The sequence below is a fragment of the Lissotriton vulgaris genome, chromosome 5, assembly GCF_964263255.1.
Source record: "Lissotriton vulgaris chromosome 5, aLisVul1.2, whole genome shotgun sequence".
In the NCBI taxonomy this organism is placed as follows: Eukaryota; Metazoa; Chordata; class Amphibia; order Caudata; family Salamandridae; genus Lissotriton; species Lissotriton vulgaris.
Window position 1 is genome coordinate 1,057,181,075 of NC_141693.1, and position 24,827 is coordinate 1,057,205,901.

General features: G+C 42.4%; 1 protein-coding gene across 3 annotated transcripts in view; it reads right to left on the reverse strand.

The window, feature by feature from the left end:
- NT5C2 (5'-nucleotidase, cytosolic II) overlaps positions 1-24,827 on the reverse strand; it is a 395,416-nt gene that overhangs the window by 236,156 nt on the left and 134,433 nt on the right. For 2 of the 3 annotated variants that reach the window (XM_086922715.1, XM_086922713.1), the window contains exon 3: positions 2,731-2,804. In XM_086922715.1, the coding sequence (XP_086778841.1) occupies positions 2,731-2,804 (74 nt within the window). Of the gene's footprint in view, positions 1-2,730; positions 2,805-19,573; positions 19,754-24,827 lie in introns of those variants that run through there. The other variant, XM_086922714.1, reaches the window with a different exon arrangement.

The window sequence follows — 24,827 nt, forward strand, 5'->3', positions numbered from 1 at the left end:
ATGAGAAAATGTAAAACGCTCCATCCACTGGATAGTTCTCTAGAAAGAATTTAGTGGACTCCTCTACCTCTTGCCACCAGTCCAGTAGCCCCAGTCACACACAAACAAGTGCCCTGCAATAAAACATTGAATTGCAGCACAACACTGCTCTTTAACAGCACTAAGCACTTCTTTCATTTTAGGTAGGTGTGGCCTGCCTTGAGCTGATGAAGCGACCGCCAGCCCAAAAGCGGCAGGATTTGTGGTGCATAAGTCACAGCTCCGCCTTTTATCCTGTACACCTCAAACACACTAGCTAACAACTATTTCCATTGTGTACGTTTTTTATGAACAACTTGCTAAATAAAGGTCTGATCATACAGAATTTGCTCCAATCACTAAGCTGACATAAATTCTGACTGCGGCTGAGTATATGTTACTTGAAGAAACAGCAGGATTTGGGCTGGAAATCAGCTGGGGGAGAAGTCCTTGGTTGAGGTAAAAATATATCGTCCGCCAGCCTTTCTATTTTTAACACTTCATGAAAAATTATACGTGAAGCGGGCGCCAGGCTGATAAAAGAAAGACACTTGTCCTGAAGCGGGCTACTCATTGTAAGAAAAGGAGCCGTGCAGCAATGGAGAACAAATGGGGGCTCGGTGAAACAAGCAGAGACAAACCCTCTTGTAGTCACTTTCCCTGTGCTGCCCGATCTTTCTCCCCTATGAAAGGCAGATGTGGTGGTGTTCCCTGAGGCTGCTCTTCGCAGTGGCAAAGAGGAATGGAAACTAAACAGCCATGCCCCTCCCCCCAGCGCCAGTGAGGAAAGACGACCTGAAGTGCAGCGTCCCGGAAGTATGCACCGTGCTGATAAAATAAAAGCTTCTGAAATCATATAAACAAAGTTTGAGCAATATAAACGCGATACACACGCTTCCTTCTCTTAATTAAATAAAAGCGTTTTTAAAAAGAACTATGTCTTTAGGCTTCCACGAGCAGGAAGCTAATAAAATGAAACATTAAATCCATGCAGTCACAAGATTTACAGGCCGGTTTTCAGTCACGCTGGAAATCGAAAGGCATGGGGAGGAGCTGAGCGACCGCAGGCCAACAAAAAAAGAATGCTCTCAAAGTATCCTAAATAACCTGAAGGGTAAGGGCACATGTAACAGGTGGAGTCCCCATGGGAGGATACAAAAGACCAAATGGAGGGACTACTAAGTGTATTCACCAAACAAAAGCCTGCATTTACAAAGGACAGTAAGCGTAACCAAGGAAAAAGAAGGGAGGTGCTTGAAGCCCATACTTTAGATACAGCATGCCTCAAAGAGAAAACGTGCATGCGCTGCCTAGGCGAGACCTAGAAGGGAAAGGTAGCCTCATTGTGAAGAACATAAGTCATGAGATTTTAGCAGCAGGGCTAGTATTTCACTTTCCCTTAGTTCATATGTAACAAACCATATTGGCATTTTCTAAAAAAGCAACATCTACTTGTGTTTGGAACATATGTGAGAACCCAGTAAATTCTAAGGCCGAAGGCAATCATTGGCAATCAATGAAAACGTCCACAACCCAGGTTGTTTAAACAGAACTACGGAAGACTTTGCCTACACCATTTGGTGACTTAGTAGTGATTTCCCACACTGATGTAAATGTCTTACAAGGTGATATGCAAAATGTAATTTCTGCTGGCAAAGATGTGCAGTTTGTAAATTTTGCAACACTTCATCAGCAGGCGAAGTTTCCTACAAAATAATGTATGCGGACGTGCCTTAAAAAAAATTATTGGGGAGATCTCTCCAACTAAAAGTGGCTTTTTCAGAGTTTTTCTCCAACAAAAACATACTTCAGTTTGGTATTTATACCCACTTTTTTAAAAAAAACATTTTGCCATCTTTGTAAAGTTTACAAATTTGACAAACCTAAAAAAGGGCTGAGACTACGAATTTGGCTACTTATGTCCCACTTCCCTTTGACCAGTCAGATTGAAAGTACGATTGGTTTGGAATAAATGATACAATGCTGGAAAGGACTTTTTTTCTTAGATATCACAGTATAAATCTCACTGTTAAAAATGCTAGGCGGAAAAGGTTGTACACAAAATGTCAAAACGAATTCTGTATGAGGCAAAGAAACAACATTGGTAAAATAAATGTCATTGAAAGCAGTCAGATCAAAACTACAGTGACTGAAATCCCTTCTCCTAAAGAATAATGTGAAAAGGTGTATTAGTGATTGGACCTCGGGTTAAAGTAAGTTACTGGAAAGTATATAGTCAAATTTATCCTTTCCACTCAAGAAAAAAAGTCAATTTTATTATTTTTAAATGTAAAAGTCAAGGTGAAATCAATATGGATGAAGTACAAAGCATAATAATAGAGGACGTATTAGAGCAACAAAGAAACAATTCGCAAACCACAAGAAAGCACTGGAGTTGGGTAGGAGGACAGGGCGTCTTTGAAGAATTGTAAACAGCAGAAATACACTGTATTTGCTGGTGTAGACAGCATATTTAAATATACAAGAGGACATTTCACTAGTTAAATGTATGTAATTATGGAAGATACACAGAAGCAAGAATGAATACAAGATAAAGTAGTTGAATTATTGAGCAAGAACATTAGAAATAGTTAAAGAGCGACACAGCATCCAATGGTAGAGATAAGGTGGGTAAACAATTTTAGTCTCGAGAGAAAAAGTAGAAGGCTTAGCACATTTAGCAAGGGCATTTTGATCAGCTTAAAGACTCACCAGCAAGTGTGTAATCCATATCAAAACCAAAACATTTGATTTTTTCCATGGCTAAACTTCGGTTGACGAACACCCTACAGAAGGAAAGAACATATAATCAGCCTAAAGAACATTATAATATAAAAACATACAGGGCTACATCTTATGTACTACAAAGGAACATTTAATTTGCCTTTGGCAACTCAAGAAAACCTTTAAGACTCTGCATCATTCATCAACATTTCATGGAGCTACAAGGTTTTTCTTCTGTTTTCAGAAGAAAGATCAGTAAGGAGAAGGAGGAGGCAAACTAAAGATACTTCATCTTAAAAAATAATTCATAAGTAATTATTTATCTATTTCAGCAACTGACAGTGTGGTGCTTAAAGGCACATTAATGTCCAAGGCAAATTCCGAAAATATGCAATGTGTTTAAATATTAATTTAAAAACATTCAAACGTCTCCCTATCCTGACTTGTTTTCTGGATGTTTATGCGTCAAAGTATCGCCCCTAGAAGTATTTGCCGTCCTGCAAGAGAATCTCGCTTCAGTGCCCCATCCTGGCCACAAATTTGTCTTGAGGCAAGTCTGTAGATAGTGCTGCGGCTCGAGAGTTTAGCAGGAGGCTCCAAGAAACGTTATTAGTTTATACTTCAGCATTTGTTAAATGTTATCTCCAAAAGATATTAACGTGGCTGGTTTGCCAAGTCTTTCCTTTTTTTAAATTACAATAACAAGGTTTTTTGACAAACCTTCAAACATTTTAAATTGTATTATTATTCCATCTAAATTTTCTAGCCATCAATAGTGCGTTGCTATGAACTGGAAAACTGACATGACCCCATTCACTGCACAATAGAGGAGAAATGTGGCCTAATATGCGCAGAGCGAACAGGTGGCACTGAAAATGGAAGACAACAGGGGATGCAGGAAATGCCTTATTGCAGATACCTGGAGGGAGCTCCTGGAGACACCAGGACCTGACGTAAACTCAGTGGAGGCATTAGTAGCGTGATGCCCCCATTGACAGTGACCTGCACATTGGGTCAATCCTTGGTATAATTGTGCTTGTGTGTGAGGTGTTTCGTTTTGGTGAACTCTTAAATTGCTATTGTTACAAAGCATACTATGATCTGTGGGAACTCTCAATCCTGTGATGTGCTGAAATATGCAATGTTGACAACATCCATGACAAGTGCGATAATTAATAAGGCAGCTGATATCCTGTACTAGAAACCGCACTAACAGATATGACATGTCTTGCTTATGAAAATGTATAATAATAAAAGCAATAAACCGTCTGGACTGAGATAATGGACTTCGGTGAACCTTCACTGGCACCCCTTCAGCCGTTGGCAGTACTTAGCAAATTGTATCTCTTTATGGTGGGCCATGTTCACTAAACCAAACTCTAGACATAGTTGTGCAGGACAGGTGGCCATAAGAGAAAAATAATACCCAGCAGCTTTGCCCATTACTTTCTCAAAGCAATCATTCAATTTATTCTCAAAGGCGATTGCATCATGATTCAACACAAGGATACATTCAGCACAGAACATGGTTAAAACTAAAGAGGCTGCTGGCCTTTGCATGTTTTGTTACAGCCTCCTTAATTCATATTGTAGGTAGGTGGCTTTGAGTTCCCGGGCATTTAGCTGAGTTTTAAGAACTGCCCATCATTCTTACCACACACCCACTGACTTACAGAAGAAATCTGCCTGATCTATGGTTTTTGATTGCATTTTCCAGGAGCAGGAATGCTTATTTACTGAATAATTATGATGTTCAGGTTGTTCTTTTGATTATATTTGTTTAAAGCATCCAGCAATCACTGTAGCCAATTTGTATCTCATCTAAATGACAGTATCATCCACATACTACAATGGAGGTATAAGCGGAAGGCTCAGCTTGGGTGGAAGTGAACGCCTAAACCAGAGGTAATTTAATTGAATGTAAGGGTGGTTGGGACACACCCACACTTTTGTCCAGAACTGGTGCTAGATATTTTGGAGACCCTAAACCCATCACCTATTTTAATCCTCGCCCATATACTTCAATGTAGCTACTGAACAGACCTTAAAAAGTAACGTGGATACCCCAGTTAATCAATTTCTCACACAGTAAACCTCTGTTTCGACTATCAAAGGCCGAACTTTAGTCAAGATAAGCATAAGGGGAATCTCTAATGTGATTTGCCTTTTGTGCAACCATATTTAGTGTCATTATGTTATCAAGTCTCACATCCTTTCCCGAAATCTGAATGGAATGTAGGCAGTATGTTGGCCCCTCAACTCAACAATACAGTTCATTAAGCAAAAATGTAGCATATTGGTTTGCTTCTGCATCAAGGATGGCTATTGTGCAGTAATTTTTAGGTTTTGCCCAACCACTTTTGGTAAAAATCGAATGATGGCTTGATCCTGTCCAGGAGCCTGGGATTATTTGAAAGTACAGGCAAGTTGAATAAAGTAGCGTTAATGGGCAAGACCAAAATACCAAATCTGATTTTAAAATGTTGCCTGGACCCGGGGATCCAAAGGGATGACCTGCTTTCAATTTTCCATTAGCAGTTTTTTCAGCGCCCAGTGTGATTGTTTCAACAATTTCCCATTGATTACTATTATTGTCTTGGTACAGCTCAGATACTAACATGACCCAGTTATGAACAAAAAATACATTGGACTCAAGTTTAGATTATTTCGTTTGTAACGTTATAATTAAAGACCAAAACGCATTTCCCTCATGTACCTTCAACTACCTAATTATGTTTTCCAGCCATCTAGCCCCAAACTGTGCTTTAGCTTCCCAACATTTTCTTTCTCATACAATCTTCGTTTTTATAGTTAGAACAGTTCGCAGGTCCTCCTGAGCATTACATTTGTTGAGTGTTCTACACTGTTAGTTGATTTTCCATTTTAAGACCATCAGATCATTGCTGTACCAGACAGATTTTGTTTGTTGGTTCTGACAGACATAGCTGCAAGGTCCGCTGTCTTGATGGTTGATAGTCAACCATGATAGGAAAAGCCCAAATATCCAGTGAACAATTTATTTGAGAGTAGCAGAAATTATCTCTCTGAAGAAGTGGATTACGGTAATTTAGTAATCAGTATGGAGCCTTAACTGGATTTCCCTTTGGCACTGTCCATTGTATCCAGCTAAATCAGTTTACTTCTGTTATTTCTTTCCATTTCCCCAGTGAATTATACACGGTGTGCAGTTTAACAGTCCAGCTAAAGAGGATTCATTGCAGCAGATGGAAAACATATGGGGTGATCAAGGTGTGTTATTGTGAATATATAATCAAAGTCACCATTACATTCCTTGGTTGATTTGAATATTGTTAAGCTAGGTTCAGGAACATCATTAAAGTCACTGGTAAGTAGAAGACTAGTGTTCAGGGATTTGATTTGCTGATGATTAATCTACCTCAGAAGTGTGGACTTAAATGGGATAGTACTCGAAAATCTAGAGCTTGAATGTAGTCAGTTTCAATATTTATTGGATTTGCTGTATAATCGAAACAAACTGAGATTAAGGCAGTTCGACCACTCAATATTTGGCACTCATGTGAATATTGCATATTTTTCTCATAATGTGAACCAATGTAAATGACCATCTCCTTTGCACCAGGTCTCTTGGATACTTTTCATATTGTCTGCTTGTGCAAAGGATTTGGTGTCATACCTGAGAAGCTTTGTGAATTACAGCTAAGTTAAAGGACAACGACAAACCTTCATTTCTTTAAACGACTTCTCTATTGATAACCTAATTCTCCAAATAATCTTTCATCCTTTCAACTCAACATCCGAACACCAACACCCTTCTAATCTGCTTAACACATTTTTGGAAATCTATGTAGACATCCAGACCCCGCTTAAAACATACAATGCAAAGCCTTTGTCACCCGGGCATTCTTAGACCTCACTACTAATAAATCATCCTCACAGGATAAAAAAGTTTGAAGAAAAACAGGACTCCTGATGTCCTCATAATACTAAAGCCCCTCCACGCAATACGCAGGCAGCTTATCACATCAGTAAAGCAAAGTATTATACCAACATCATAAATGAAGCCACCAACAGAAGCAAAACATATTTCAAGTTAATCTAGCACTGCATCAACCCTGTCCTACACAAATCTTTTCCTCACTTCACAGAAAAGTGCAATGCCATTAACCTCTTCTTCCGAGAAAAAGATAAAGGCAATCCAACAGCAAATAAACAAAAACCTGCTTACGTGCTTCATCTCTTGCACCCAGCCCTCATGTAGAATCCTGCATTGGACATCCTACAAAGTTCTATCTCTTGCAGATATCGCTAACATACTCAACTCTGTCAAAGCCACTTCTTATTAAGATGATGTCCTACAACCTCCCTTCTTTATAGCTCGCCCCTGGAGACACTCCCTAACCCCAGCTCACCATTATCAACAACTCCCTCCCTTAAGGCTTCTTCTTAAGTTTCCAAAACAGGCCAGATCCATCTATCTCTAAAGAAACCTACACTAGACCCAAATTACATCACCAACTACTGATCCATTGCGCACATACCATTCTGTAAGAAGATCACTGAAAAGTAGTCTATGTTCAACTTCAAGATCACAATGTTGATTATCTCCTATCTACCAGCCTGGCTTCAGATCACGCTGCAGCATGAAGGCGTCTAAGTTGCACATCATAGAAGATGCCCTCCTAGCCACAGATGAAGATGACCCTTACCTTCTGATCATTGTGCGCCTCTCAGCTGCCTACAACATAGTTGAACACCCCACCTTCATATACACCTTGCAGTCACACCAGCAATGCCTTTCAGTGGTTCTCTTTTTACCTTTCCAACCAACACCCGTTTGTTCACATAGGAGCTTTCAGGTTTTAAAAGACCCCTATCACATGTGGAGTTCCCCAGGGTTCAATACTGTTCCCTCCCCTCTCAATCTCTACATGGAGCCGCTTGGTGCTCTACTCAGAGGTAACAGCATCCAAATTCAGGAATATGTGAATATACACAACTCTACTTGAACGTCTCCTGTGATTAAGACATCCAATGCTTCAAACACTGCCTGTACATCTTCCAGACATGGATGTCCAGGGCCTACCTTGAGCTTTGTTGCAAACAAAACAAGGATCCAACTTCAGGGTATCTTTAGGTAGTATTTATTATGATAGTAAGTTCAGGAGCCCCACCAGGAGCAGCGTTCCTGCTGCTCAGCCCTTACACCAACTGCCAACCTCACTCATCCAACATTCCACACCCCACTCACACTGGCTGAGCAGCAAGTATAACGCATCTTGCTTCTTTACGGTGAACAAGAATACAATGCAATTGTCCAAGTAAAAGTATACATTGGTAAAATATACATGCATTGAAGTAACATGAGGAACCATTGCAAAGACCTGAAGATGACTAAGTGCATATAAGTTAAGATCAAAAGCAAATCAAGCCCTGTACAATGGGCATGCAAGTTAACATCAAAATGCAAAGTAGTCACAGAAGATAAAAATGATGGAAAATGACAATGCTCCCCCATGTACTCACATTAATGAAAACAAACTAGGCAAGATAAAAACAGTCTTTAAAAAAGCAAACAAGACTACATTTACCCACATACTCTCGCTTTCCATTCAAAACAAACATATTCTACCATTACACACAAAACTAAACAAGCCCGCATTCTGCCACACCACGCATAACTAACCAAACCCCTTATGTTACAAACATACCAGCTGGTTAGGCTGAAATTGACATGAACACACAGGGAACCGAACCTCGACGGTGCAGTAGAAATCACCCCACAACAAAACAAGCACACTAATGTAAGACCATGCCGCAACCACACAAAAGTGGAAAGAACGCCAATACAAGTAGGTGTTACCAAAAGTGAACCACCAACTACTTAAAGGTGGTAGACAAGAGTGACTCTTTCCCAGTCAACTTAAACACCACGCCAAAAGGGTGATTTATATAAATCAACCCACAACAATGGTAGACCCGAGAGGCTTCGCACCTAAAAGCCTTTTCACACACACACACCACTGACCGTGAAGGATTCACATGTATCTACTCACAACCACAGCATAGTGATAACCCTGAGTGACTCAACAGCTAAAAGTAAACTCAAACACCAGATCAACAGGGTGACACACACACACCCAATGCTAGGGTTGATACCTATTTCAACCCCAACCACATAATGGTGGTAGATGCGAGTGACTCTTACTCAGTCAACTCAAACACCACGTCAACCAGGGGGATTTACCTAAAGGAACCCACACCCACAAAAATAGTGGTAGACCAGAGAGGCTTAGCACCTAAAAGCCTTTTCACACACACACACCACTGACCGTGAAAGATTCACATGTATCTACTACCCACAACCACAGCATAGTGATAACCCTGAGTGACTCAACAGCTAAAAGTCAACTCAAACACCAGATCAACAGGGTGACACACACACACCCAATGCTAGGGTTGATACCTATTTGAACCCCAACCACATAATGGTGGTAGATGCGAGTGAATCTTACTCAGTCAACTCAAACACCACGTCAACCAGGGGGATTTACCTAAAGGAACCCACACCCACAAAAATAGTGGTAGACCAAAGAGGCTTAGCACCTAAAAGTCTTCTCACACAAACACCACCAACCATGAGAGATTAACTTACTTCCACCTGCAACCACACCCAAGTGGTAATACTGAGCGACTCTTCACACAAAGTTAACTCATCTGCACATTCACTACTCCAACTCGACACCAAAGGAGGGAGAAATCACACATAAAAGCACACATCTCAAAACACAACACACCATACCTATTGACTGTATACTTCTCAATATCAACACCAAAACAAGGTGGAATCATAAAATAATAATACACAAATTTCAACTCAATACACATGGGTATGCAAAATATGGTTTAGGACCAATAATCCCAATGTTGGTAAAATACAGCTCCCTGCAGAAAGAAAGTTCCTGGCGAACGACCTCTTACCCACACCACAAAACCTTCGAATATTTCTATGATGAGGGTATACAGGAGGATTAAGCACAGGTGCAGATACAAGAAAACACAGCTGCCACACGATGCAATCCACAGGGAAAGTCCAAGAATTTGAGCCCCCTGAAAGTGACCAATCTATAAGGATAAACTCCTCCTTACTGCATGTGTGTCCTAACCACTTGTAAAGAAAAAGGCAGTGCCGCAAAAAGTCGTTTTGCAGAGTTGAACCAGGAGAAACAAAAAAAAAACGCAGAAGACAATGATGAAAAGACAGAAATGGTGTAACACGGGCAGCACGTACACCAGGAGCGTCCCGGGTGGTGCAAGGCACGTACATGCAGTGCATCACCTCACCACAAACTCCTGATGTCAAGGCTTGCGCTGGAGACACGGCGCACAAGCCAAACAGTTGGAAACAGGTGAGCCTCCAAAACCTTGAACTCTTTTTTTTTTCAACTTGGCGCAACGGTCGCTTGTGAAGTGATCAGTTTCTTACATAGCACCACACACGACACCATTTTCGGTCTCACAGCGGGTCCAAGAGCACACCACCTTAAATACAGCCACTTCCAACATGAACTGCGTACCAGGTTTACTCAGTGCGTCAGGGATGGGGGTTCAGTTTCTTCTGTGCCGCGGACACAGCAATTGCGCTGGGCACAATCCAATAAACCAAATCCACAAACTCTGCTGAAAACTTGTTATCACTTGTAAGGGTAATTTCTCAAAAACAGCTGGCTGGGTATGTGCCGATAAGTCCTCCCACACAGGGGTTATGGCAGACCGAAGCAAAGGTTGTAGGTGAGACAAGACATCGCCACATCAGATTAATTCACAGCAGGACCACTCCAACAAGTCCCAGATGACACACAGCAGGATCTGCCATGCCGGGGCTGGGCCTGACTGGTCATGTGGTCACTGGTGGGGCTCAGGGCTGCCAGATTGCTGTTACACATACACTGCACTTAGTTTCAATAGGAGGTCCTTCATCAAGAAGTAGCTTGAAGCTTCAAATTCCAGTAAATTCCATTTGTCTTAGGTTCCACCATCCAGTTCTCATACGCACATTCTTTTAAAATCCCATCCTCGTCACCAAAATGTTGTAAAGAAAACGAGGATCCAACTTCAGGATATCTTTAGGTAGTATTTATTATGATGGTAAGTTCAGGAGTAGAAGATGGACACCAGGGAATCGGCAAATGCGGCCAAATTGAACCTAATTCAATTTAAATACTCTTACAGGGTATACTAAACCCCAGATAGGATCTATCAAGTCGGGAGAGGCACAATCCCAAATGTATAAGATTTCATGCGTCAGTGGGCACATTTATGCATATGATTTGGGATTGCCCTGTGATTCAATCGTGACTGGCATCTCTATGGATAAAAGTCTCTTTCAAAATGGAAGTAAAAGCGATTCTCATGGCAAAATTTACTTGACTACTCTTCCCTCTGAACTTTTTTTCATCCAAGACTCGCTGTATATGTTCTTGGAACAACTATGATCCCTTGCTTTGGTATTTTTACGATTCTTTCTGTGTATTTTATTTTATTTTATTTATCCTTTGCTTTTCTCTATACTCTGTTTTGTTATTCACTTGTTATAATCATCTCTGTTCATTGTAAAGCGCTCTGATATCCGCAAGGATCTTGTTCGCGCTCTATAAAACCTTCTAAATAAATAAATAAAATATGTACAGAGCCCCACTAGGAGCAGCCTTCCTGCTGCTCAGCCCTTACACAAACTGCCAACCTCACTCAGCCAACATTCCACAGCATCATCACTCATCCAACAATCCACACCCCACTCACACTGGCTGAGGATCAAGTGTAACAAGCTCCCCCCAACAAAGACAGAATTCCTGCTACTTGCCAATCATAACAAACAAGAAGCAGTGCTAACCTGTCTCAATGACATGAACCCTGATAGATTTGAGGCCCATGTTTTACTGAATGCCAAGATACTTGGAATCACCCCAGATATCAACCTTACTCTAAAGGAAAACACTGTAAAAAATGTTTTTAAAAGACTGCCTAGTACAAATTCTCCTTTCTAATTAAAAAGAAACTGCTTTTTTCTCAGAAAGGGACTTCATAACTGCTATTCAAGCGCTGCTATTCTCATATCTGGATGGTGCTAACATCGTTCTCCATGGGGTTCCAGACTCTGAAGTCGCACTCTTAAGGTCATACAACATACTGCAGCACGTCTCATTAGGGTCTGAAGAAATATGATCTCATCACCCCCATCCTGATGGAACTCCATTGGCTCCATGATACATTATTTTTTTAAATGATTGCAAGGTACAGAAAAGTCAGGAAGCAGGAATACTAGAAAAGTAAACAAGCATGTGCAATGCAATAGGTCTCGCATTTGCGAGACTTTAAGCTACTACATTGTAAACGACAATGCCTATTATTTATCGTTTTTGATAATTAACGCAAATAAAAGGCATTGTTATTTACAATGCCAATAGCTCAAACTCTTGTTAATGCGACACATCTTGCTTGACCTATTGTCCTGGGCTGCTTTGAAAATTAAAGAGCGCCTGACGCGCTGAAAGTTGCAGGAAAGTATGTCAAGACTGCAGTAGGAGAAAGGCATTAAAGAAAATAGTGCTTAACAACAAGCAACGGGAAGACTATCGCCGATTGGGGCGTCCTCTAGGATGTAAACAGGAGATACCACATCACCAACAGAGATAGATCAGCACTCCGCCGAGGACACGAAACGCAAACACACTTTAAAAAGCTGTCACCAACAACAACATTACAATTTGATCCGAATTTGTTTATTTTTATCTGTGTGCATGTCCAAAAAGCTGCATTTCTGGCGCGATTACCAAGCCCTAGGGACAAGTATTCCCTATTCCGCTTACAATAAAATTTCCCATTCAGTGAAGTCATTTTCTGTGAGTGTGTGTGTGGGGAAGGGGCACGCTGAAAGTGTGCTTCTACCCATTTGAACGTTCAGATGAATGTATTAATAAAGACGGTGACAAAGTGGAGCACTTTCTGAATAACAGTGAAAAATGCAGGCAACGCCTGATCACAGATCTCAAGTGGTCATGTCAGGTGTGTGTTTGTTTCACCAGGACTGGTCCCCTGAGCATTCTGGAACGTGTTGTTGTGTATTTATTACCGTTGCGAAATGCACGTTTACAACCAGATGTTATGGATTTCCCGGCAAAAAAAGATAGTTTACATTCCGGCAACAACTATATTAGAGATAAAAGCGACTGCATGTGCTAATGATGCCTGGCAACTTGCGATCTTCGAGTGCTGACCCATAACTGATACACACTTACTGATGACAGCAGCGGTGCCTGCGCTGGTCACGGCAGTGGCAAGATTTTCTGGCACAGGCAATTGAACATCGCGCAAAAAGGAGGGCTCTTATTAACATTGAGACCCATGTTTGTATCCTTGAGCCACAATCAAAACAGCTACACGAGGGTCCCACTCAAAACCAACCCCCACTCTCTTAACATTAACACACAAGAACCTGATTGTAATGAAACGTACTTACAGTGCCTGTTACACAGCAAAACTCGCTTCTGGACAACTATCGAAACGAAGATAACAGACAGAGGCATAGGAAAACGATCTGTAACCCTGTTACTGTTGCCTGATGTTCCATGCACTGAGTTTGTGTACACAGCAGCATGTGATCTAAATTTGAAACCTGTACACTTTACGGGAACGTTACCCATTTCCAAAGGCAGAAGAAGGTAAACCGCCATAAACAGGCTTATAAAGCAGGCACACACATTCTTTTTTGCCTATTTTTTTGGCTTTTTGTTTGGCTATATCTGGCTACCCACATGGAGACACTTAGTGTTATCACTCGCTGTTATTTGTGTGTGGGGGGGTGGCAGAAGCAGCGACGGGCCTCTGTTTAAAGGAGAAGCTGCATTTGTGTTAAAGGACAGAAGCAACGTCAGGAGCAAAGCCATTTATAACAGGCGCGGTCGTAGGAGCAGTTGGGCAGTAGAGAGGATAGCTATATATGCACACAAAGCCGAGTGCGGTTGGTGAGATCACAGCAGAAATAAAGCTTTTCACACTGTGGGCTAAAGGTAGCGTGGCTGAACGCCCCAGGAGGATGCCAAGGACGCACCATTTTCCACCGCAATTTAAAGCGGGGCTCTGCCTAAGTGGCCCCAGGCTGGCAAGGAGCGCTGTCCGGAAGGAGAAAATGCCGACTGCACTGTTGAAGCCCTCGTGTGGGGGCCTGTCTTTGGTGAATCCTCAGAGCGGCCCGAGGGTTGAAGTAGGAACAAGGGGCCTGGCCCTGGCCTCCACAGAAACCCAGAGGGAGAGCGTTCTGCCTCCAGCAGCTTAGTAGTTTACCGTTGCCCATGAGGACCCCGAGGTCAAGGGGTCCGAGGGCGCTAGTCAGTTCTCCTGCATCCCCAAGCAGATCGAGTGGCACTGTTGCCAGCGGGTGGTCGGCTTGCAGGCAGCACCATAAGGGAAAGAGTGAGGTGAGCGACCTGCTGCTGCCTCACTGGGTTGCCGTGTACCCTGTCCAACTCCCAGGTCAGTAAGCCAAGCGGGGAGGATACCATAACGGAGGTCCCGCTGTGCCGCATTGGTTGCCTTTACAGCGGCATTATCTAGGGAGGCCCGAGCCGGCTGCCCAAGCACGCTAATCAGCGATCGCGCACCAAGACTGCGTGTGCAGAGCTAAGATTAGCAGTTCGCGGAGTGGCTTGTGGGTGTTTATAACAATACACCCTTTGGGATGTAAACATTCAACAGTACGGGCGTGGAGGCAAGAATGAGGTCAGCCAATGAGGGCAGCGGGAGAGTGAGGAGGGGCAGAGAGCCAGAGGGGTGTGCAGAACGCTTTGTCTGGGCGCTACGAGAGGCAGAATAGCGAGCGCTACTTTGAGAAGTTTGCTTTAGGGTGGGGGGGGAGTGAAGAAACGAGCTGGCTCTACTTGAATGAAGAGACAGTAAACACAATACAAGCACACCCACCAAACGTGATGAAACCAAGATGGTGTGAGCTTGTCCCGATGGGCCGACAGAACAACTTATGGTGCGGGGGGGGGGGCAAGCACAACCGTCGGGGGGGCGATGGAGAGGGAGCAAAGGTGGAGCAGGCATAGGAGGGAGAGGCAAGCACAAAATCACTGTTGCGGGCGGGGGCGAAAGCAGGAAGTCAGGCATCCTTGCCCGTGACATGGGCGGGAAGAGGCCGGTGTTGCTCGCTGATGCGGAGCTCCAGTGAAGAAAGGAGAGCCCCGTGGTATCGGTGGAAATCCAGAGAAGTCCCGGGTCCCAGGAGGGGGCCCGGGTGAAGTGGAGAGCGAGGTGTTTTGGCGTTGCATTGCCCAGCAGCCTGGTGAGTGGGGCGCGCCAGTGCACAGACACGTCTTGGGCATGGAAAGTGAAAGTGCCTTGCCTCTCAAGGGGGACAGGAGATGCCCACAGCGCGCGCGTCCAAATTCCCAGTCCGGCCTGGAGCCAGCGCGTGCCCCAGTCCGTTCTAAAGCGTGCATGTGCCCATCTCCTGTCCCCCTATTGGCTCTTTGTAAGCAGAGCCTACAGCAATAGGTCTCGCTGCGACAGGGCTTTCGCCCTGTATCGCAGGTGCGAGACCTAAAAAGGTGACCGGAAGAAAGGAACAACAAATATACGTCTTGATGCTTTTGCATAATAAATCGCAGTCTCGTTGGTGGTCCTCACAATGAGAAGAGTTCTAGAACAGTAAATGTTCTGGCTTCCCCAGCAACCCATTTCTGACAATGGAAGCTCTTTCTGGATGGAGAAGTGACCAAATTATTAAATAACATAACCAAACTCTAGCCACCAGGAAGCACGAAAAGAGATAAACTAAAATCTTGATTATGAGGTGAATTGGGAAAAGGGAACAATAAGATACCTTACAGTAGCCTTGCAAGAGGAGGAAAACAACGACAGAAGCAACAGATACAATGCGCTTACAAGCAACCTGCTTGCCTAAACGGTTAGCTACATGAAGGACGTTTGCCACCGAAGGCAGACAAAATTCACTGCATCAGTTTAACACACAGTTACAGAGAATGGAAAGGATTGTGAAGTTAGAACACTGTGAATTCGTATGCTGCAAAGTATCTTGCAATTTTGTATGTCTAATTTTTCAAGCAAACAAGTTTTTATGATGCAAACAATCCTCGAATTCCTGAACCTTAGTCACCGAAACGTGAGCACATTATACTACACTTGGGAAACATGTACAATTATATTATCTCAGCGTCAACAAGTTGGTGTACTGATAATCCAATTAACCATTATGTGAATCTACACAAAATTACCCAAAAACATCAATTGCTCATTCGGCAACTCCTTCCTCTAAACAATAACATTTCATACGCCACCCAGAATGTCATCCACATTTCTGGGATATGTAATTTGTGAGAAACAATTAGCAACCGCTGCCATACCAGCATCTAAGGTCACGTAATAGTGATGATTCATGGTATCGGCCAAACTCTTCAGATACCGCCTACACAGTAGTTGTTCTAGTTCATGCAATGAAGCAGTAATCAAACAGCAGGTTTCTAATACCGAGAGGGAATTACTTGTGATTGCCTTTTCTTTTTTTTTTTCTTTGGTGATGCCATAATGGTGTTTTTTAAAATTGAGTTTTTTTTATTTATTTTCATATCCAGGGCAGAAACACAAACAAGCACAACACATTGGTGAAACTCCATGAGGTGGAATAATTAGTCAAGCAATAAGTGCAAATCTCGAACAACCTATGCTAGATTTAGGCACAAGGAGTTGATACTAGGAGGACTATCATTTTCCATTTGTTTAAGTCTTTTCAGGTCAAAACTCTAAAGGAAAGGGAAATTGCAAAAGTCAGTGCCCTAAAGCCTTTATTGGAAGCAACTGCTTCTTTTGGCAGCGAGCCGTAGACAATGGAGCGCTACCTGGAAATTCAGAAACTCAAGAGACAACAAGGCCCAGCCCTTCCACAGACCGAGGAAATCCTCCGTAGTGTTGTTTATAACAATGTACAATAGAAAAAAGGCCAAGATGGAATGGTTTAGCACTGGGGAGCTCTTGTTAGACAATTGCCCCTACTCCAAATATGTATGGGGACACGGATGACAATAATTTGAAGGGGATTCAGATGATGGATTATGATGTGGCAAGGCCCTGGCAAATGGGCTCAACCATAAGCATCACAAATCCAACGAACTGGAAGGTCAGCTGGAAAACAACCCCCTTTAAGAGATGCTAGACTCCAAGGACATATACCACCCTCGCTCAATGGAATGGTCCCTAGTGGGAAAAGCTAATTATAAGGTGAACTAGCTAAGGAGCTTTTCGACGAGGCGGTACGAGGAAGTAATAGGGGAGAATGCCACTACCCTATCAGTGGGCAAAGTAGTTGCTACACGGAAAATCGATGGACAAATGGGCACTTGCAATGTAAAATTTGTCAAGGAACCAAAAAAAGACATGGACCAGTCCAGGCACTTGCCAGGACAAAGTACTTGATGCATTCAGGCCACCACTGAAGATCCTTGACATAGCAAAGAAGGCTAAGGAGTCAGGCACCCCAATATCTTCAGACAATATGTCATGCCTAGACAACCTAGAGGTAGCAATGGCAGGTAGTGTTCCATTTGTGGGACAAAGGAGGAATACATTTAAGGCCTTTGCTGTTGGTGTTCGCTTGAAAGACACTATGAATGCGGCAGCTTGGTCATCCGTATCCACTTTCGAGTAGCTTGATTTTAAAAAGGCAGTGAAGTGTCTGTGATGGTGGTAATCAGGGAATAATCCAGCACAATCCTCGCCTACAGTTCTGACACAGAATAAAACAATTATTCTAATTTAACAAAAATCCTTGTTATCGAAATGTAAAGTTTCATTTGTACTACGGACACAGAGGCAAGGGTTATCCCCCAGCAGAAACATGGGACACTCTAGTGGATTACTAAGAGAATATCTGTGCTGTGATACAGGCGCAGAGGGGAATGTCATAAGAGGGTTACATAGGACTTGATGCAAATTAAGTGGTTGCTTTGTTTGTGCATTACTAATTTCCCAGGGTTGTGGGAAATGTTATGCTTTTGTTATTGCTGTTATCATCATTGTCTGCTCTTGGAAATAGAGTGAAGACAGAAGGCGTAATTCTTGCTTCCATGCCCTTAATAGAACTTTACACTTTACAATAGCCAGGAAATGCTTATTGGGCCCACAAAAGAAATGGTTTGTCACCACTCCCTCTTAAATCCCTAATTTTCTACGATTCTTCTTACTAGCCATCACCTTATGGGCACAATCCTAAATCTTTCTTCAGGTTTTCTAACTTTCAATGAAGATGTTTAAATCAAGGAGTGATACAAAACCACAGGGCCAGAAGGCAGTGTGGATAAGCAAGCATCCTATATGAAGGCAAATGGAAATGAAGCCTCTACGTTTTTCTATAAGCAAACAATTCTAAAATATTATTCAGAGGCATACACAAAGTGTGGGGACTGTTTTAATATGGATGTGAAACTCAGTATTGCCAGAAGGAATGCCTGAGACTACAAAATACTAGAGGAGCAGTACAACAGCTAAGCGTGCTGGACTCAAAATAGTGGTGTGTAGAATCAAAATAAGTGTAAGAGAATTGTTAACCTTTTTTTACAAAAAATAAATATACACTTAAATTCAAGGTAAAAATAAACGTGTGATTAAAAATTATTGTAACAGAAGAAGCATATGAAATGACAATCTGTGCCACGGATAGACGTATCATCAAGCGGTTTAAAACCGGCAGATCCACTACTGAATCCATTCCTCTAGCAACCTTTTTGATAATTAACACTAATAATTTAATCCATACCCTTTGTCATATAGTGTAAATGTATCATGTAGTTCACAATGACATAGATTACTTTATTAGACTCATTCACCATGCTTTCGAATTACTTTAGTCACTGGAGAAATCTAGAATATGACATGCTAAAAACAGACATGCATGAGCTTTAATTATATCCGGTTTGTTGTGCTTTGTAGGAATTGAATAACTACATAAGAAATACAATTAGGATACTTTAAATAACACAGTTTGTTTATGTTCCATACAACAAAGTTCCAAACCCAGCATCACTAATTTTCAGATTTACCTGCCTCAAAAAAATACGGATATTAGAAGCAGAATGGGAAGGTCATACAGATGTCAAAATAGTATTATAAACTTTAACAATAAACTTTGCTCACAATAGGAATTTAGATATAAACTCAAAGTAAGGCAATCGTAAAATACCTTTGCCTCTTTTTAGACTATTCCCGAGGTAAAGTGTATTTGTGAAGAATGTAGCCTGGTTGGAAATTCAAAAAGGAAGAACTGCACAAAGTTAATATGCCTTAAAAGTTCTGATTTATTTTGATTTTCCCTGGCCACTCGTGCTATATTTCCTAAACTGAAGTGAAAAAACAATACATGGGATTATTGTAAATAAAGTTTTCATGATTTTAGTTTTTCAAAGAAAATCCAAGGGTGAAAAGTAGAAAATGTCAAAGAATATAAAGATAGTCAAATACTGGCATGTATGTTAATCAGAACATTACCTTTAGCAAGAATAATATTTAAGAAATGTTTAATAAGTATATGCAGTAAACATATAGTTCTCACCACACCTTGGAAAAGTAATATTACAGTTTGGAGGGCACACAGAGCAGGTGGGAACAAAAAAGTTAATTAATGATTCCCACCTAAATGTCATCTCCTTAGAGGAGAGGAAAATACCTGCAATCCATGGTAATACCATGTTTTAGCAATGTATAATGTGAACAGTAATAGAAACATGCTAAATAATGAATCAGTTAATACAATTCTAATGAAATAATAGTTTGAAAATTGTACCTGTCTTCATAGCCCAAGCTGGCAATGAGCTCAGTTTCCATTCTGGTAGGCAAACCCCTTGCCTTGTGGAAAAGTGGAATCAATTCGACACTGATAATCCGAAATATTACTTGAATTCCCAGGGAAAATAAATGTTGGTAAGGAGGAGTCCCAGCTCATGAAAAAACAGCTGGCAAGCGTTTGCCAGAGCTCACACAGTCCAACACTCAAGCCTTCTACTTTATAATGAGTGTAAAGATTATTAGGAAAGGCAACTAAACGTACAGAGAGAAGTGTGTCCCTCATGTCCACATTCCATTAAAAAAAGTTTCATTAGTCACTGAATGAACAATGGTATTTCTTCTTTGAAATCTGACAGCGAAGAATGGTATCCAGTAGTAATGCAATGGATAGTTACTCATCGGAAGGAAAATTATACACAAACGCATGTGCCTACATATAATAGGAGGAAAAAATATTCAGGATATTAAATGATGGCAAATGTATTGTTTTAATTGTAGCAACCAATATCGACTGCCAGAATTTGAAGTGTAAATCCTGCTCTACAATACCTCAGATTAATATATTTATGGGCTTTATATTTATGAGCTTAACTATACCTGTCAATGTATATTAGATTATGTGTTAAGAAGGTTATTAATAATAAGCAATACCCTCCTATTTTATTGTGTTTTTCACTGTATAATTTGGTGCGTGCCATGCAAATACTGAAAATTAAACATCAGACCAAAGGTTGCACAATGCTCTGAATTTTCAATGGTTTCCCAGGCTGATCACTACTACTCAAATCGTCAGAACTTGCATGATTAAAATCTAACAAAGGCTGTTTTACAGTCTGGTCAACTAATATAACCCACATATTTTGGAGAGGAAATTCCGTATGTCGCCCCCTGCGCACCACTCCTCACTTAGTAGTGGCACAATACAAACCAACACTGGCAAAGTCAACAAGCCTCGCCTTTGCTAATTGGTCTTTTGGCTTGGTCAATTCCTGTTGCCGATTCTAAACAGCAACGTGAACAACTAAAATAAATGGCAAAGCCAATAGGTCTGGGATTAATGTGATAATATAAAGAAACAGAATTGTAAATGTTTGTGACAGTATGCACTACAAAATTAAAGCTAAACGTATTAATTATGGAAACATGAAAAAACAAGCACCACTTAGCTGGGCCTATAAGTTAAGACCTACAGATAAATATATACACACAAGGACAACACAAAAATGGACACACCCAACAGAGGCACATACATGCACTACAAATATTGTGCAACTGCAATGGTGGTAAAACTGTAAATAAGAGGGGGGAGAGAGGGAGTAAAAGGTTGGAGAAGGGGGTGTATCTATTAGAACTATGAGCAATGAAAGAAAGCACATGACATTTTGAAAAGAAAGAAAAGGAAGAAAGGCTAAAAAATAAAGGAGGGAAAGAGAAAATGGAAAGACAGAAAAAAATGCATTTGTCTCCAGAGTATGAAGACCACATTAGCTGAGAAAGTATTGATAAGACAGAGACAGGACTCAAACCACAGTGCATTGCATTAATATAGCGCTTCACACCACTAGCGAGGTGCTGAAGCAGACCGGAAGTTAGACTGGATGGGGACTTGGCAGAGTGCTCTGCAAAGAAGGAACCTTCCAAAAAGAGATGGAAATTAAGGAAACAGTGTTGTGTGGGTTGAACAATTTAGAGAACAGTGGGTTGATCCTCTTTCCTTGCAACTTAAAATATACTTACTAGCAAACGCGTAAAGTGCCTAGAATGAAATATGAAGTTGTGTTTAAGTCGTAGTAGTTGTTCTCTTCCAGAATGAATTAACAGGATGCACTATGTATTCGTTTTTGAGAGCTTACGGCCTGATTCATCAAAGGTAATTGCGCTCGCAAAGGGCCAGATTCTGAGAATCTGGCCCTTTGCGAGTGCGATTTTTGCGTTTGAGATTCATCATCCCAAATGCAAAAATCGGTAATAGCGAATTCGCAAATTTGCGAGGAATTACATTTAAGGAATCTCTATTTGAGATTCCTTAAACGCAATTCATCATCCATTTTCAAATTGCGAAATCGCAATTTCGGGCCGCTATTTACCGCGAGGTGAAACCTCGTGGTAAATAGCGAAAACTCAGAAAAATGTTTTTAAAAGCATTTTTCTGAGTTGCATGTTGCACACACACGTCCTTTGGACATGTGTGTGCGCAACACCTGTTTAAATTAGCATTTAAGGGATGTTACAGGGTGTCCTCTGGACACCCCTGGCACCCTTTAAATCGCTATCTTATTTGCGTTTAGCTAATTGCTAATCGCAAATAAGGAATACTCCCCAATCCTTCCTATGGGCCTTTTGGCCCATAGGAATGAATGGGGAGTTATTACTTATTTGCGATTAGCAATTTGCTAATCGCAAATAAGGAATAAGTAGGAATCGCATTTTTTTGGCTATTCCTACATGAATCCCGTTTTGCGAGCCTGTAATAGCGATTCCTTATGAATCGCTATTAGAGACTCGCAAAACGGGTCTTTCATGAATCAGGCTGTTAGTGCCATGTTGAAGAATAAAGATTGGCGCAGATTTATGCAGGCACGTGGATGCCTTTGAAGCGTAGGCATGTCCACATGTGTATATATATATATATATATATATATATATATATATATATCCCAAGCACTGACTGGTCAGAGGGCGTGGAAGCAAGTTTGCACACAGGGCAAGGGCCCAACCTTTGTGCTCGCCCTTTGCAATAACGTTTCCACCAAGAAACAAGCAGGCCCTTAATTGTCAAGTCCACTTATTGTGGCTTCATTCCACCTTACTAGGGTTAGTTCTGGCTACTAACAGATTCCAATGGTTTGGACCAGCACACTGGTGTACTAAACAAGCATTGAAAATGCAATAGGTCTCGCCTTTGATTAAGTTAAAGCCATTTGCTTTGCTAATGGTATTGTATAGCAAAGCAAATGGCTTTAACTTAATGAAAGGCGAGACCTATTGCATTTTAATGCTTGTTTTTAAGCCTTATGCCCTAGGAAGAATGGATTTGGACACAGGGTACGTCATTTAAGATTACAGAACGTGATAATTGACTATTTTGGAGACAAGGGTGGTAATTCCTTTAAGTCTCTGTTTTTGGTGTGACAAATGGATTTGTCCCCCACTATGGATGATTGCCTGGCGTTCTAGTTTTCCTTAAGGAAACGGAGGATCTATGATAAAAGCAATAAAACCTGATTCTACTGTGCAGTCGAGATCTTTCCAGGGTGCCTTTCGAAAACTATCACCATGAATCGCACTGTCACAAGCCGCCTCAGACCCTGGAACAAGAAAACAAGCCCACACACTGCTCTTTCGAGGCACCTCACTCCTAACTTACCCCATCCCTGCCATTCCATCACATACAGCGTTCCTAGTGTACCTGCGGCTCTGAGACCTCACGCTGCAACCCAAATGCCCCTCCTTCCTAACTTACACCACCCTCTCCATTCCACCCAGATCACATACAGCTCCCCTGGTCTACCTGCAGCTCTCAACCCACACACTGCTTTTCCAGTGTCCCTTACTCCTAACTTACACCACCCCCTCCATTCCACCCAGATCACACAAGCTCCCCCAGTCCACCTGCAAATTGGACCCTACACGCTGCTCATGAAATGCACCTCTTTCCGAGCTTACCCCACCCCGCCATTCCATCACATAGAGCTCCTCCAGCGTGTTATCTCAAAGTGCAGCTTTGAGATAACACGCTGCTCTTTCGAGGCACCTCCTTCCTAACTTCACCACCACTGCCACTTCATCACATACAGCTCCCCCAGTGTACCTGCAGCTCTGAGAAAACAAGCTGCTTTTCCAATGCACCTCCTTCCACACTTACCCCACCCCGCCATTCCATCACATAGAGCTCCTCCAGCGTGTTATCTCAAAGTGCAGCTTTAAGATAACACGCTGCTCTTTCGAGTCACCTCCTTCCTAACTTCACCACCACTGCCACTTCATCACATACAGCTCCCCCAGTGTACCTGCAGCTCTGAGACAACAAGCTGCTTTTCCAATGCACCTCCTTCCAAACTTACCCCACCCTGCCATTCCATCACATCCAGCGCCATAAGTGCCTTTATATAGCGCCACAAAGCATGACCTCGCTGTAAGGCACATAGCTGCTTCCTGCCAAAGGTGTTGTACTTTAAGACACAGTAAAGTAACCATTCTTGGGACTTATAATAAGCACAAATCCTTACTCAGGCGAGCCTTACCTGTTCTCCTTGGCGACGGAGTGCCTGTCTCTCTGTCACAGGGACTACTTGGTGCCTAATGCACAGGTGTAACTCTCGGGGTGCAGGGGCTCCTCGGGTGCCCCGATGCGCAGGTCAATTTCTTAGGGGCTACTTGGCAGTCAGTGCTCACAGCTCCGGGGCGGGGGTTGGCCACTCACAAAGCGCCTCTCTGCTCCACCGAGCCTCACAGAAGGAGAGGAACTGCAGCCTGCAGTGAAGCCCGGCCCAGCCCCCGGTTCCTGCTTCTGCAGAAGAAGGAGCTGAGGTGGGAGGAGGAACCAGCCAGAGGTAGTGAGTGCCTACGTCTGTGTCTTGTGAGAACCCACACGGATGAGCCTCATCACACAGCGCCTCTCTGTTACACCTGAGGGTGCATGATAAAGCGCTATATAAATCGTCTTAGCATAACATAATAGATATGGCAGGATGTTAGAGGAGGTCTCTAGCAGAGCAGCAGGCTGCACTCTTTTACCATGGGGCCCGGACAGGGCAGGAGGTCTCTAAGAGTGAAGTAGTCTGCACTCTTTTTAGCATGAGGGCCACACAGGGCAAAATGGTAAAAGAGGTATGTAGGGAAGAAACAGCCTGCCCGCTCTTATAGAGCTTAGAGAGGGCAGGGGGGTACAGGAGGTATCTGGCAGTCCTGGCAGCTGAGAAAGGACATGATGGAGAGGGGATCTGTGGGATATGCCACGGGGGCGGGTGGTAGTCCTCTAGCAAGAGATGGAGTGGAAGGGAGGTGTCAAGAAAAGCTGTGACCTGCTCTATGCATGGCAAGGGGGTGCGGGTGATCTTGTGAGGCCTCTCCTCTCTTTTACCCGCAGAGTACAGAAAGGGCATGACAAGGGGATGCAGAAAATCTTGCAGGATCTCTGTTGCTATCTTTTACCCATGGATAACAGACAGGATTTGGCAATAAGGTACACAGGAGATCTTGCCCCACCTCTCCCCTTTACGCACGATACACAGACAGGACATGGCAAGAGC